Here is a 15,017-nt window from a genome sequence, read left to right on the forward strand (position 1 = left end):
GCAGTGACAAAATATTGAAAACAATGCTTCCTGTCTCAGTTCTGTGGAAATGTCATCTATGAAAGATAGTCTTGAATACTGCAGGTTAAGAACAATGGCTTGTCTGTTAACTCTGTGCATTAATTCCCTGGGAGATGAAATAGTTGCATAGATTATCTGTGGTAGTAGTCGGGATGGGCTAAGTAAGTTTTTCTTTGTACCTTCAGTGCAGCATTGGAATTATGATTCAGCTCATGTACAGACTGGGCAGTTTAATCCTCTGTTTGTTGTCCGTTTATCCTGAGCGCCGGAGCTGCTGGTACAATGGTGCAGCTGGCAGATATGTTGTCTCTCAGCTTGAGGGATCCGAGTTCAATCCCAACCCTTGTTGCTGTCAGTGTGGTCTCTGTGGCTGTGCAGGGCTCCTCCAGTTTCCTCCCATGTTAATTAGCCACAGTAAATTACCCCAAGTGTTTAAAAGACTGGTGGACTCTGGGGAGGGAGACAGTTGGTGGGAATGAGGGGAGAATAAAGTGGGATTGGTGTTGGATTAGCAAAAGTGGGTGCTTGGTGATGGGCCGATGAGCCTGTTTTCCATGCTGGATGACTCTGTGCTTCACGTCTCAATTTCCATCTCTAATCGCTAGCCATTGATCCTCTGGGGGAGGGGGGGGGCAATAATTCCGTGCATGCAGAAGACCACCATGATGTAGCTACCTTGGACGAAATGATCCGCCACTTTGGTGAGGGAATAGAAAATTGTTGGAATCTGTGGAAGTTCTTTAGATGGAATCCTGGATCAGACCCTGAATTAGGAGTAGGCCACTCGGCCCATCAAGCCTGCTCTGTATGTCATGCTGTGCTCAGATCATGGCTGACCAGACTGTAACCTCAACTCTCCATTCCTACCTATCTATAATGAGTTTTTGTCCCCTTGTTTACCAAATATTCATCCACATTTACCTCAAAAGAAAGCATTCAGACTTGGCTTGCACCACAAAGACTCACAATCCTTTGAGGGGGGAGAAAAAAAATCACATCTCTGTTTTAAAAGGGTGCACCCTGACTTTTAAACAGTGACCCCTGGACCTAAGGTTCTCCCACTAGAGAAAACATCCTCTCATGTTCACCCTGTCAAGATCCCTTGGGGGCCCTGTAAACCTGGTTGGTTGTCCCCTCTTATTATTATCAAACTTCAGCAGATACAAGCATAGCCTGTCCAACTTTTCCTTATAAGACACACTGCCCGTTCCTCGTTTATGCCCAGTAAATCTTCGCTGAATTGCATCCAATGCATGAACATCCTTCTGTAAATAAAGAGATGGGTATCATGCACAGTACTCGAGAGGAGGTCTCAGCAGTGTCTGTATAATTGAAACATAACTTCCCTATATCTGTATCCAATTCTTCTTGCAATAACCAATGACGTTATGTTACTTTCCTAACTTGCCAATCCTACCTACTATCCTTTTATGAATCTTGAACATCCAGATCCTTCTGTATCTGAGAACTCTGCAACTTCTCACCATTTAGAAAATATGCTTCCAGCCAAAGTGGACAATTCCTCATTTTCCCACATTATACTGCATTTGCCAGACCTCTGCCCACTTGCATTCCTATAAATATCCATTTATTTCCTTTGTGTGCTCAGCAAGTTTAGAAACCATTCTTTTGGCACCTTCATCCAAGATATTTGTACGAACTGTGAATAATTGAGCCCCTATCACCAATCCTGGTGGTGCACCACTTGTTACATTTTCAACCATAAAAGACCAATGTATACCTGCTGTTTTCTGTTAACTGGCCAATCTTCTATCCGTGCACTAGGTTACTTCCGACACTATGACCTTTTATTTTTTGCAATAACCTATTTGGAAATGCAGTCATCTAAGTATAGAATATTCATTATCCACAACACATGTTACTACTTCAAGGTTATGATTTCCCAAAGGGAGACTGGATATCGGTGGAGTGGGAGCCCTGCCTGTATCCACCTGGCATAAATCTTTGACTCAGTACTATTGCACTCATTTATTCTTTATTTTCTCAGCTCCCATAAATGTACAAATAAAATTTAAATATTTATTTCTTACAGTGTCTTTCTCCTCCTGGCAATACCTAATCCTCTTACTCACCCAGTCTGCAATGAACTTACTGATGCTGGGGCTTGAGTTAGACCCCAGCTTTACATTGCTTCAACCAAAGCCATGAAACAGATCTTTAGAAGCTGTAAAAACAATTGTGGGGCATTTTTCCATTTATTTCAAAAATCTTTACCAATTTATTAAAAGATTGAAGCTGAGGTCATGTGCCAAAACCTCCAGAAACACATCCAGCTAGAGTTGACAGGTAAATTGTTAATCTGAGTGAGAACATGCATTGCTCGCTGTCTGATCTGCACTATATCTGACCCTGGGACCTGAAGTGGAGGGTGTGAGGATTGTCTGTGCTGCGGAAGCAGCAACCCTACCACAGTGACTTAAAACAAAAATCACTTGTGATCCAGTCCAGGTCAGAGCTGAGGTTCATCTGCTGTAGATGCAGGTTCATTAGTGTCACTGCTCCTGCTACGCAAGAGACCTCTGGGCCCTTTCTTAATTACCATATGGCTATTAACTTCAATCACAGCCCTGCTTAAGGTACACGCTGCACACATTGAAGTGGCTCCCTGGCAGGATGTGCTTTTTAATAGCAGTTACGAGACTATTTCTTTGTATCAATTAGTGTCTCACCTTCGGGGTCACCATTACTGTTACTGAGATTCCTCTTGGAGAACTTGTGCTGTTCAGTGAATCAAAAGATGTATTTTGAGAGTTAATAAAAACTGAGCTGAAGTTTGAGGTCCATTTTGTCTTTGGCCCTTCGGCCCACAATGTTGTGCCAACATTTTATCGTGCTCTAAGATCTATCTAACCCTTCACTCCCACATAGACCCCTATTTTTCTATTGTTCATGTGTCTATCTAAGAGTCTCTTAAATGTCCCTAATGTACCTGCCCCACCAACCTCTGCCGACAGTGTGTTCCATGCACCCACCACTCTCTGTGTTTTTTAAAAAGAAACTTACCTCTGACATCCCCCTTATACCTTCCTCTGATCACCTTAAAATTATGTCACCTCGTGTTAGCCATTGTCGCCCTGGGAAAAAGTCTCTGACTGTCCACTCGATCTATACCTCTTATCTGGTGTGTATTTTCTCTTCACAGTGGTGTCGAGCACTGTGGCCACACTTTGTGTTAAAGTGTTGGCGGCTCTCTTTCCTAGATTGCCTTCATTTTTCCAGAAACACCAATTTGATCCTAATAGGCAGGAATTCCCAGCCGATTTCCTGAGCAATACCCAACTGTTGCCTGGCATTCTTGCTCTGTATGCCCTACCAGACAAGCAGCAGCTCTTTGAGATGGCAAATGTGAAGAGTTTGGTTTTCCAGAGTATTTTGGCGCCTCTTCAATTGTGCTGTGTTATTGCTAAATAATGTTTCGGAAACTAATGACGTGTACTTTACATTGCCCCAAATGTTGTTTGGTTGATAGTTAAAAAGGCTGAGGAAGTTGTCTTTGTAAAGTCAGTTGCAGTCTCTGCAGGGGCCATCCTGTTTGCAGTGTTAATGTGCTTTGATGGAATTTACTATGAACAGCTTGCTTTCAGTGAATGGTTCTGTTTTCCTGCTAAACACTGGATGAAGGGAAATGTGGAGCACATGCAAGTCTGAAGCCTTGTCTCCATTAGCTTTTGGAGAACTGAATGCTGTGGATTCCAGTAATATAAATGGGGATCTCTGGGCTCCTGCAAACCTGTATTACAGGCTGAAGAGGTTGATTGCACACTTACAATACCAGGAACACAGGGTTTCCTGTCCAGGGCTCTTGCATTTGAATTGAGCTGGAGTTGTTTCTGATCTGCACGAGCAGAGTTTCTTCATGGTTGCCATGGTATTGCTTTTATTGCTGACCTCGCATTACAAAGGTAACATTTTCTTCATGGAACGTGGGTAAAACATTAAATGCTTAAATTGAGGTCATGTCTTGTTTTAAATCAATGGTCATGGGTGAGCAATTAGGGTATTCATTGGGGAGGATCATAGCAGGTCTATTCCCTCAGTTTTGTTACTAGGTCATAAAAATGTATTTCCATGTCTTTGTGAAGATTTGGTAATACTAAAGAAATGGAAGAATTTTCCTATCCTTACACTCAGTGTCCTCTGACTGTGGGACCCAGAGAGCAAGGGATATGGTTTCATTCCTGGTCTATCATCTTGATTCATCTCAGCTAGAGTACAGTTGGACTGATAGGATGTGATTGGGTGAGGCCAGAGTTGCTGTGGGAATGAGCTGTTACTGAGGCAGCTGGAGAGTGATAAAGAAGTATAATGTGTTGCAAATAGCAGGTCAGGATGTGTTAATGGAGAGGGGAAAAATCAAAAGCTGATCCAGTATCACAGATGGATGACTTACAATAAAAATGGGAAGTTCTGATACAGGCAGAGAAAGTAGAAGTTAGTAGAAGTTGGAGGATTTGATGAGGTGTCAATGCTCAAGCTTGCATTGGGCCTCATGCAGGAGTGCATAGAATCAAAGTGGCATGCAAGAAGAATCTCAGTTGCCTCTGCAGACTGAACACAGGTGGTCCAGAAAGCAGTCACCAATCTGTGACTGGTTTATCATGCCTAGAGGAGACCATATTGTGAACACCAAATGCAGTACACTAGATTGGCAGAAATGCAAGTGAATTGCAATTTCACCTTGAAAGATAGTTATAGAAGATAGAATAGTACAGCACAGGAACAGGCCTTTTGGTCCATGATGATGTGCTGAACTAATTAAACACCTAACTAATCACTTCTGCCTACATAATGTCTATATCCCTCCATTCTCTGCACATTCAAGTGTCTACCTAAGAGCCTCTTAAACATCTCAATCATATTTGCCTCCACTACCACCCCGGCAGTGCATTCCAGGTTGCCCCGCACATCTCCTTTGAACTTAACCCCTCACCTTAAATTTACACCCTCTAGTATTAGACATTTCAACCCTGGGGAAAAGGATACTGGCTGTCTACTCTTTCTATGCCTTTCATAATTTTATAAATTTATATCAGGTCTCCCCTCAGCCTCTGCTGCTCCAGAAGAAACAATCGAAGTTTGTCCAACCTTTCCTTATAGTACATGCCCTCTAATCCTGACAGCATCCAATTCTGCACCCTCTCCAAAGTCTCCACATCGTTCCTATAATGGGACGACCAGAACTGAATGCAAAACTCCAGATGTGATCTAACCGGAGTTTTATAAAGCTGCAAGATAACTCCCTGACTCTTGAACTCAGTGCCTTGACTAATAAAGGCAAGCATGCTGTATGCCTTCTACACCACCCTCTTAACCTGTGCAGCCAACTTCATGAAGCTATGGACTTGGACCCCAAGATCCCTTTGTATTTCAATGCTGTTAAAGTTCTTACCTTTACATGTGATCGCCCAAAGTGCAACACCTCACATTTGGCCAGATTAGGATACCTCCATATCTGCAACTGATCTATGTATATCCCGCAGTATCCTTTGGCAGTCTTTTACACTATCCACAATGCCACCGGTCTTTGTATTGTCTGCAAACTTACTAACTAACCCACCATCCACATTTTCATCCAAGTCATTTATACAGGTTGTCTGTCTCGCTCTCGCTCTGTCTGTCTCGCTCTCGCTCTGTCTGTCTCGCTCTCGCTCTGTCTGTCTCGCTCTCGCTCTGTCTGTCTCGCTCTCGCTCTGTCTGTCTCGCTCTCGCTCTGTCTGTCTCGCTCTCGCTCTGTCTGTCTCGCTCTCGCTCTGTCTGTCTCGCTCTCGCTCTGTCTGTCTCAGAATTCCCAGTATGGATCCCTGCGGAACACCACAGCCATGGACCTCCAGCCAGAATAATACCCGTTGAACCACTACCTTCAGTCTTCCATGGACAAGCCAATTCTGAATCCAAAAGGCCAAGTCACCATGGATCCCATGCATCTTAATCCTTCTGAGGGATCCTGGTCCCTGGATATTCAGAAGGGAGGAGGTGAATGGAAAGGTGTTGCATTTGCCATGGCAGCGAGGAAAGTGCCAAAGGACAAGTCTGAATTGTGAAGGGTGAACATGTTGTTATCATGTCGCTCTTAAGGAACCTTGGTGCGCAGAAATTTGCTTCCACACTTCCTACATTACAACAGTTACCATACTTCACTGGCTCTAAAGCTCTTTGTGACGCATGGTTATGAGAAATGCAAGGTTCACTCATGAGTCACCAGCAGCACCTAAACTTTGGCACCCCAGCACTGCATTCATGTGTTTGACTTCCTTGTTCACTTGTCTGACATGTTTGAACTTCAAGGGTTTGGACATTTTGAAAGGCTGTTTGTTGCTTTCTTGCTTCAATGGAATATGCTACTTGATGGATGCAGATTGATGGAAACAAGAACATAAAGTTGGTTTGGCTTGGAAGGAGCAGTCTCGATCTATGCCCAGCACAATATTTTAGTTGATCAGATTTCACCATTCCTAATAGTATTTGGTCAAAATTTCATCTTTCTAAAATTTTGAAAATGAAAACAGTTTCTCACATGTAAACATATTTTAGGTTTTGGTAGACAGAAGTGAGACCTTTGAGCAGACACTGGATTGAGCACTTGCAAAAGGTGCTCATTAAAGCAGCATTGGGGAATGCAGTCAGTCATTAAACCCAAGTCAAAAGGGTAGCAGAGATCATTAACTAATAGAAGCCAGATGCAGACACTTGCAGGAGTTTGATAGATTAGAGTTAATCCTGCATACCTTTATTCTGCTGTTTTTTGTATGGAGTGGGTGGGTGGGTGTGTGAGGGCTGCCCGATGATACGGGTGAGCTGCTTCCTGTGGGATCAGTTTGTTTCTTTTCAGTGATCTGAGAAATAATAATTACATTCAGCAGTAATTTTATGCAAGGTATAATAGCAACTTCTATGGTGCATTGTAATCCTGTTCTATACGATAAAGCATGCTGGACAGATTCCAGTTTGTCCACTTACACTTTCTGTTTACTTCCTGGTTCCGTGTGTAGTCTGAAAGTGCTCTATGGTTAATGTGCAGTGACAACACTCCTTGAAAAGGCTACCTTAAGTTGGAGGACTATTCCTCAGATCCATCTCTGAGGTGCTGACCCTGACAGGGTTTAGTTCTGTGGATCTCCCTCTCCTCGCCTGATGTTGCTGACTCAGACAGGGCCATGGTTACAGGTGTGATGCTGGGAGGTGGCTTAGATGGTACCATTGTTTTAAGACAACAGGAGAAAATGACATCTTGTGGGACAGTCAGCCTAACATTGGTAGTGAACAAATTATTGGAAAAATTTTTGAGAGACACCATAAATTATCATCATCTAGAGAAGCACCGTTATTGTGGATTTGTTATAAGAAGGTGGTAGAATACCTGCCTCTCACTGGGATACAGTTCCATTAACCTTCTCTCTCTGAAGGTGATGACTCTGACAGGGCACAGTCCATGTGCCCCTCTCCCATCTGAAGGTCTGGCTGTCACTGAGGTACAATCCCATCACCTCTCCTGAATTTGCTAACTCCTAAAGTACAAGTCCATGGATCCCTCTTGCTCTACCCAAGGATTCTGATTGTATCTGGAGTACAGTTCCATAGACACCTCTCCCCTCTGACGTGGTTCGTAAATGTTTGTAACTCACATGGTCCTCTCTCTACTCTTGAGGGTGCTGACTCTCAGTGGCCACCTTCCACACTTTGCCCTGTCCCTGAAGGTGCTGGATTCTGGTAGTCAGAGGTCCTGATTCTGACTGGGTTACAAATCTATGGACCTCTCTCCCTGAAGGTGCTGACTTTGACTTTGAGTACAGTCCACCAATTCTACCTGCCTGCTCAGGACGCTGAGTTCACTGGACCTTGTTCCAGATAACTGCCCACAACCCCCCCTCCCCCCTCCCCGCCCTCCACAACCCACCACATGTTGCTACCTGTTAGAGAATATAGTTCCAGGGGTGACCTTTCCTCCCCTGAGGATGCTGATTTTCAATTGGAATAAAGTTTAATTGTCCTCTCCTCTCTCTGTTCATGCCACCTGTTGCACAGTAAAGTTCCAAGGACCTTATCTCTCTTCCCACTGGGATACAGTTTAATTGACCTCTCCTCTCTCCCTGTAGATGCTCCCTGTTACACAGAGTACCATTCCAGGGACCCTCTTTCCTCTCACATTGCAGTAGAGTTTCATGGGGTCTTCCCCCTCTCACAGAAGCTGCTGAGTTTGACTACCGTTCCAGTGACCCCTCTTCCCTTACCCGAGACTGCTGACTCTCATTTGGTTACAGATTCATTGGCATCTCTCCCCTCTGCAAAATATGCTGAGAGAATGAAGCTTTATGGACAAACCTCTCCTCTACAGAGGATGCTGACTGTCACTGGGGTGTGATTTCATTGGCCCCTTCTCGCTGCTCTGCCGAATCAGCTCAGGTTACTGATGTGAGTAGGGTACAGGTAGACGTGCCCATGTGGAGCTTCTGTGAATGTTTTAATGGTGTACATCAGTATGGTCTGATATGTACCGGAGAATGGGTGCGGATTGTGCTCGTACAGCAATTGTCAGCCTGTTTCATGGCATGAAGTCAACTCTATCGTTGTAATTAGTTGTGAGCTTGCTTTGCCTGAATGTACATTTTAAATACTTAACCATGTTCTGTCAATAAATAATATTGAAATTAAGTCGTGAAAGGCACAATGCATTTCCATTTTGTTATGATGCATGTTTTAGAAAAACACTTTGTTATAGATATTAGATATTTAGATATTTATTAGTCACATGAACATCGAAACACACAGTGAAATGCATCTTTTTGCATTGCTGAAAATGTTCTGGGGGCAGCCCGCAAGTGTCGCCATTCTTCTGGCGCCAACATAGCATGTCCACAGCTCCTAACCCGTACGTCTTTGGAATGTGGGAGGAAACCGGAGCACCCGGAGGAAACCCACGCAGACACGGGGAGAACGTACAAACTCCTTACAGACAACGGTAGGAATTGAACCCAGGTTGCTGGCGCTGTAATAGCATCGCGCTAACCGCCTCTCTACCATGCCACCCACGTTTGCTTCATTGGTAAAGCCATGAAAGTAACAGGAACAATAGGGTTGGAATGTTGTTGGGGAATCTTTGAGCCCATCGACTCCTTTCTTTTCAAACACGGATTCTGAGCTCATTCTGTAATAAACCAACATTTAAGAAGCAGGTGACTTGATTCCAAACAATGCTTGAACTTGTACCAGTCTGAAAGTCTGCCTTTCCCACACTACAACTTTGAATGGAAGAAATAAGGGGTTCTCAGATTTCACTTGTTTTGACTGAGACATTGGGCTATAATCCCATCTAATAAATGATTTATTTAGAGACGGTGGATCCTTGCTTGAAGATATTGTGTGGCATTTTTAAATTTGCTGTTTTTTGCATTTTTAGTTTTGTAAATCATAATTGGAACAATTAATCTTTTAATGCCAAATAAAAAAGAATATTCATTATTTAGCGGTTAAAACTTTCAGAATTAGTTTTATTATCACTGATGTGTCTTGAAATTTGTTGTTTTGTGGCAGCAGTACAGTGCAAGACATAAAGACATAAAAATTACTATAAGTTACAAAAATCAATAATGCAAAAGAGGAATAACAATGTAGTGTTCATTGGTTCATGGACTCTTCAGAAATCTGATGACAGAGCGGAAGAAGCTGTTCCTGAAATGTTGAGTGTGGGCCTTCAGGATTTTGTACCTCCTCCCTGATGGTATGACCCAGGTGGTGAGGGTCCTTAATGATGGATGCCGCCTTCTTGAGGCACCGCCTCTTGAAGATGCCCTCGATGGCAGGGAGGGTTGTGCCTGTGATGGAGCTGGCAGAGTCTACAACCCTTTGCAGCTTCTTACATCCTGTGCATTGGAGACTCCATATCAGGCGGTGATGCAACCAGTCAGAACTCTCCACTGTACATCTGTTGAAATTTGCAAGAGTCTTTGGTGACATACCAAATCTCCTCAAACTCCTGATGAAGTAGAGCCACTGGCGTACCTTCTTCATGATTGCAGCAATGTCTTGGGTCCAAGATAGATCCTCTGAGATGTTAACACCCAGGAACTTGAAGCTGCTCACCCTTTCCACCACTGACCCCTCAATGAGGACTGGTGTGTGTTCTTCCAACTTCCTCTTCCTGAAGTCCACAATCATTTCCTTGGTCTTGCTGATGTTGAGTGCGATGTTGTTGTTGTGACACTACTCAACCAGCTGATCTATCTCACTCCTGTATGCCTCCTCATTGCCATCTGAGATTCTGCCAATAATAGTGGTGTCCTCGGTGAATTTACAGATGCCATTTGAGCTGTGCTTAGCCACACTGTCATGAGTGTAGAGAAAGTAGAGCAGTGGACTAAGCACACATCCTTGAGGTGCGCCTGTGTTGATTGTCAACGAGGAGGAGATGTTACTATCGATCCGCACTGACTGGTCTCCCGATAAGGTGGTCGAGGATCCAGTTGCAGAGGGAGGTACAGAGGCCCAGGTTTTGAAGCTTGTTGATTAGTACTAAGGGGATGATGGTGTTGAACGCTGAGCTGTAATCGATAAACAGCAGTCTGATGTGTGTTTTGCTGTTGTCTAGGTGCTCCAAAGCCCAGTGGAGAGCCAGTGAGATTGTGTCCACTGTGGACCTGTTATGGCAGTAGGCGAATTGCAGTGGGTCCGGGTCCTTGCTCAGGCAAGAGTTAATTCTAGCCATGACCAACCTCTCAAAGTATTTCATCACTGAGTGGTACTGGGCGATAGTCGTTGAGGTAGCTCACCCTGCTCTTCCTGGGTATGATTGATGCCCTTTTGAAGCAGGTGGGAACCTCAGACCACAGCAGTGAGAGGTTGAAGATGTCCTTGAACACTCCAGCCAGTTGGTTTGCACAGATTTTCAGTACCTGGCCAGGTACACCGTTCGGGCCTGACACCTTGCGAGAGTTCACCCTCTTGAAGGAGGTTCTGACGTCAGCCTCTGAGACTGAGATCACAGGGTCGCCAGATGCTGTGGAGATTCACAGAGGTGTAGTGTTATTCTCTCTTTCAAAGTGTGCATAAAAGGTGTTGAGTTCATCAGGGAGTGAAGCATCACTGTCATTTATGCTGTTGGGTTTCACCTTACAGGGAAGTAATGGCATGCAAACCCTGCCATAGCTGTCATGTGTCTGATTGTGTCTCTAATTTCACACGGAATTGTCTTTCCATTCTCACGGTGGCCTTCCGTATGTCTTACCTGGACCTTGTAGAGTTCTGGATCGCCAGTCTTGAACACCAAAGAGCTAGTCCTCGGCAGTCTGTGAATCTCCTGGTTCATCCGGGGCTTCTGGTTTGGGAAAACTCGGTATGTTCTCGACGGCACACACTAATCCTTGCAAGTCTTGATGAAGTTAGTGATGGCCGTGGCATATTCATTCAGATCTGAAGATGAATTCCTGAATATGGTCCAGTCCACTGATTTAAAGCGGTCCTGTAAATGTTCCTTTGACCATACCTTTGTGGTCCTCCCCACTGGTGCTCGGTCCTCAGTCTCTGCCTATATGTTGGGAGTACAAGTGCAGCAAGGTGATCGGACTTGCCAAAGTGGGGGCGCGAAATGGCAGGTTAAGCGTTCTTGATGGTGGTGTAACAGTGATAAAGTGTGTTGGCTCCTCTGGTTCCACAGGTGACATATTGGTAGTAGTTTGTCAGAGACTTCTTCAAGCTAGCCTGGTTGAAGTCCCCTGTGATGATTGGGAAGGCATTGGGGTGCATTGTCTTGTGACTGTTGATCACGGCGCTCAACTCCCCCAGTCCTTGCTTGACGTTTGTTGGAGGTGGAATGTACACTGCTACCATGATGATGGCGGAGAACTCCCTTGGCAGATAAAATGGACGACGTGCTAATCTATGAAAGCCATTTTTATTGGGTGCTCCTCTACTGCTTTAAGAATGGGGTTACACTTCAACAAATGCTTGATTTACCACACGTGCATTAAAGTAACCACATCACCCATGTCCAGCTCTAATCCTGTTTAGAACTGCCCCTGTCCTCTGTGGAGGTTGAAATTGGGTAGCTTTGCAGTCGGGTCTACAATGAGTCCCCTGCTTTGGATGTGGTTTCTGGTCTTGGTGCTGTACCATTAGTTGTTGCTGTTTAAATTGGTGAGATGAGGATTATGGGACTGGAAGAGTTTCTTTGAAATCATGGGGGTTGGGGGTTCAGCGAGTCTTGCTATTTAAGAAATTTGGGTCAGAGATGAGATTTATTTTCTCTCTGAGAGTTGTAAGTCTTTGGAACAAAGGGTGGTGAAAGAAGAGTCTTCACAAATTTTTAAAGTTTTAAAAACTTAAAATTTTAAAACCTTCTCTCTAATACCTCCAATCCAAGGATATACTTTCTTAAGTATGGAGATCAAACACGGCACACAGCACTCCAGGTGCAATTTCATCTGTGCCTTGTAATTTGGCATCAAACCTTTCCTGCTTTTATAGTCCATACTCCTTGCAACAAATGTCAGCATTCCACTAGCTTTCCTAATTTGCTTGATGTATTTACACACCCACCGTTCGTGTTTCATGCACTAGGGCCTCCACACACTGGAATATTTTGAAGCCTCATTCCACTTAAGTCTTGCCGCTTCATTCTTCATTCCAACTTGCATTTCTGCACATTACACACCATCCGCTGACTTCTTGCTCACCTGCTGCATCGCTTTGCAGGCTCTTTGTGTCCTCCTCACAACTCGTTAACCCACATGTCTGTGTATTGTCAGCAAATTTGGTTACAGTGTGTGTGGTCCCTTCATTCTGGCCAGTAATGTCGAGTTGGAGCCCGAGCACTGTTTCCTGTGGCGCCCCACTATCACTGAAGCTAAAATCAATCCATTTATTATAACTCTGTTTTCTGTTAGGTGGCCAATCCCATATCCATACCAATATATTACCCCTAACTCTGTGTGCTCATGCTTTTCTGCGGTAATCTTTCTGTGGCCTCTCATTGAATGCCTTTTGGAAATCCAAATATACCACATCTATTGGTTTCCCTTTATCCACCCTGTTTCTTACATCCTCAATGCACTCTAACAAGTTCATCAGACATGACTTCCCTTTCATAAACCCATGTTGTCTCTGCTTAATTGTCTTGTGATTTTATAAATGTCTTATTATTACCCCCTTAATAATGGACTCCAGCCTTTTTCCAATGACAGATGTTTAGGCTCCTGCTTTCCATCTCCCTGCTTCCTTGAATAGTGTATTACATTTGTGGTTTTCCGATCTTCTGGAACCTCTCCAGAATCTTTTTCCCCAGGGTTGAAATGCTCTAATACTAGAGGGCAGGCATTTAAAGAGAGGGGGGTAAATTTAAAGAAGGTGTGTGGGCAAGTTTTTTTTTACGGAGAGAGTGGTGGATTCCTAGAATGTGCTAGCAGGGGTGGTAGTGGAGGCAAATATGACAGAGGCTCTTAGGCGCAGGGAATGGAGGGATACGGACATTGTGTAGGCAGAAGGAATTAGTTTAGTTAGGTGTGTAATTACTAGTTTAATTAGTTCAGCACAACATTGTGGGCCAAAGGGCCTGTTCCTGTGCTGTACTGTTCTGTGTTCTAATCCAGGGAATTTTGGTAAATTACAACCAATGCTCTCATTGTTTCTGCAGTCACTTCCTTTAAGACCTTAGGATTCAGGTCCAGGAGATTGTTGGCCTTTAGACCCGGTTTACCTTTTACTTTGGGAGGATATTGAATGGTGTGGAGGAGCAAGGGGACCCTGGAATGTACAAACGCAGATCCTTAAACGTGGCAGAAATAAAAGCAGAAATGTCTGGAAACATTCGGCAGGTTACCCAGCATCTGCGGAAAGAGGAACCATATTAACGTTTCACATTTGAAGACCCTTTAATTTATTTCAGATTTCCAGCATCTGCAGTTGCTTTAATTTTTTACCTAAAAGTACAGTAGCAGGGCATGTTAGTAAGGCAGTTAAAAATGGTGTATAGAATGCTTTCCTTTATTAATTGTGGTACAGAATATAAGAGTGGGGAAGTGATGCTTGAATTATGTAAAGCACCAGTTAGGCCCAGTGTTTCAGCTCTGGCTACCATATTACAGGAAAGATATGATCATATTGGAGAGGTTGAGAAGGAGATTTGAGGATGTCAGAACTATGATTGAAGATCAAACAAGGTAGCACTGTTTGGAAGGAAGCTGAAGAGTAGTGTATAAAAATGATGAGGGGCTAGATAAAATAGATAAGAAGGACCCATTTCTCTGAGATAGGATCAAAAAAACCAGTGGGCATATATTTAGAATAATCGATAGAAGCATTAGAAAGGAGATGAAGAAAAACTATTTAATCTGGGACCTTGGAACTCACTGCTTGAAAGGGTGATGGTAGCAGAAGCCCTCATCTCATTGAAACATAATTTGGATATGGTTGAGAATAGCTGTGACCTATGGAGCCATGAATCAAGTTCTGGAAGGTGAGATTCAGCTGGGTTGCCCCCTTTCAACCAACACAACCACAATGGACCAAGCGGCCTCCTTTTATGTTGTAAATGTTCTGTGATTCTATTGTATTACAGCCTTCGGGGGAGGAAGGGAGAATCTTGCCTTTACATAAACAAAAATAAGCTGGTTTGAACTTTAACCTTGTGTTGCAGGTGATGTGTCTCCAATACCAATGATGCCGATTGCTCAGTCACAGTTTGTTCCCCTGACAGAAGTTCTTTGCTGTGTTATCGCTGAGATGAACGAGAGTCACATTACAGTGACCCAGGAGGCCTTGATGGATTACTTGGTCAAGTGCTATCCAGGTAATTTTATGCCACACAATTTGGTAACTGACGTCTCAAATTTCATCAGCAGCTGATATCCGTTGAGACAGTGTCCATGCACCTTGATTAACCTTTCACCTTCTGAGCTGGATCTCTACCTCCTTTATTCTGTGAGATAACTGACTTGCTGCTCTTTGGACCTCCTTTGCGGAACCTGTTTGTTGTTTGACAGTTATCT

The 15,017-nt window shown here is 43.9% G+C and overlaps 1 protein-coding gene across 1 annotated transcript in view; it reads left to right on the plus strand.

Moving 5' to 3' along the window:
* The window catches only part of stox1 (storkhead box 1), a 30,074-nt gene that overhangs the window by 9,138 nt on the left and 5,919 nt on the right, over positions 1–15,017 (plus strand). The window contains exon 2 of the mRNA XM_052027469.1: positions 14,666–14,818. Coding sequence (XP_051883429.1) covers positions 14,666–14,818 — 153 coding nt within the window. The remainder of the gene's footprint in view (positions 1–14,665; positions 14,819–15,017) is intronic.

This window comes from Pristis pectinata, chromosome 12, assembly GCF_009764475.1.
Source record: "Pristis pectinata isolate sPriPec2 chromosome 12, sPriPec2.1.pri, whole genome shotgun sequence".
In the NCBI taxonomy this organism is placed as follows: Eukaryota; Metazoa; Chordata; class Chondrichthyes; order Rhinopristiformes; family Pristidae; genus Pristis; species Pristis pectinata.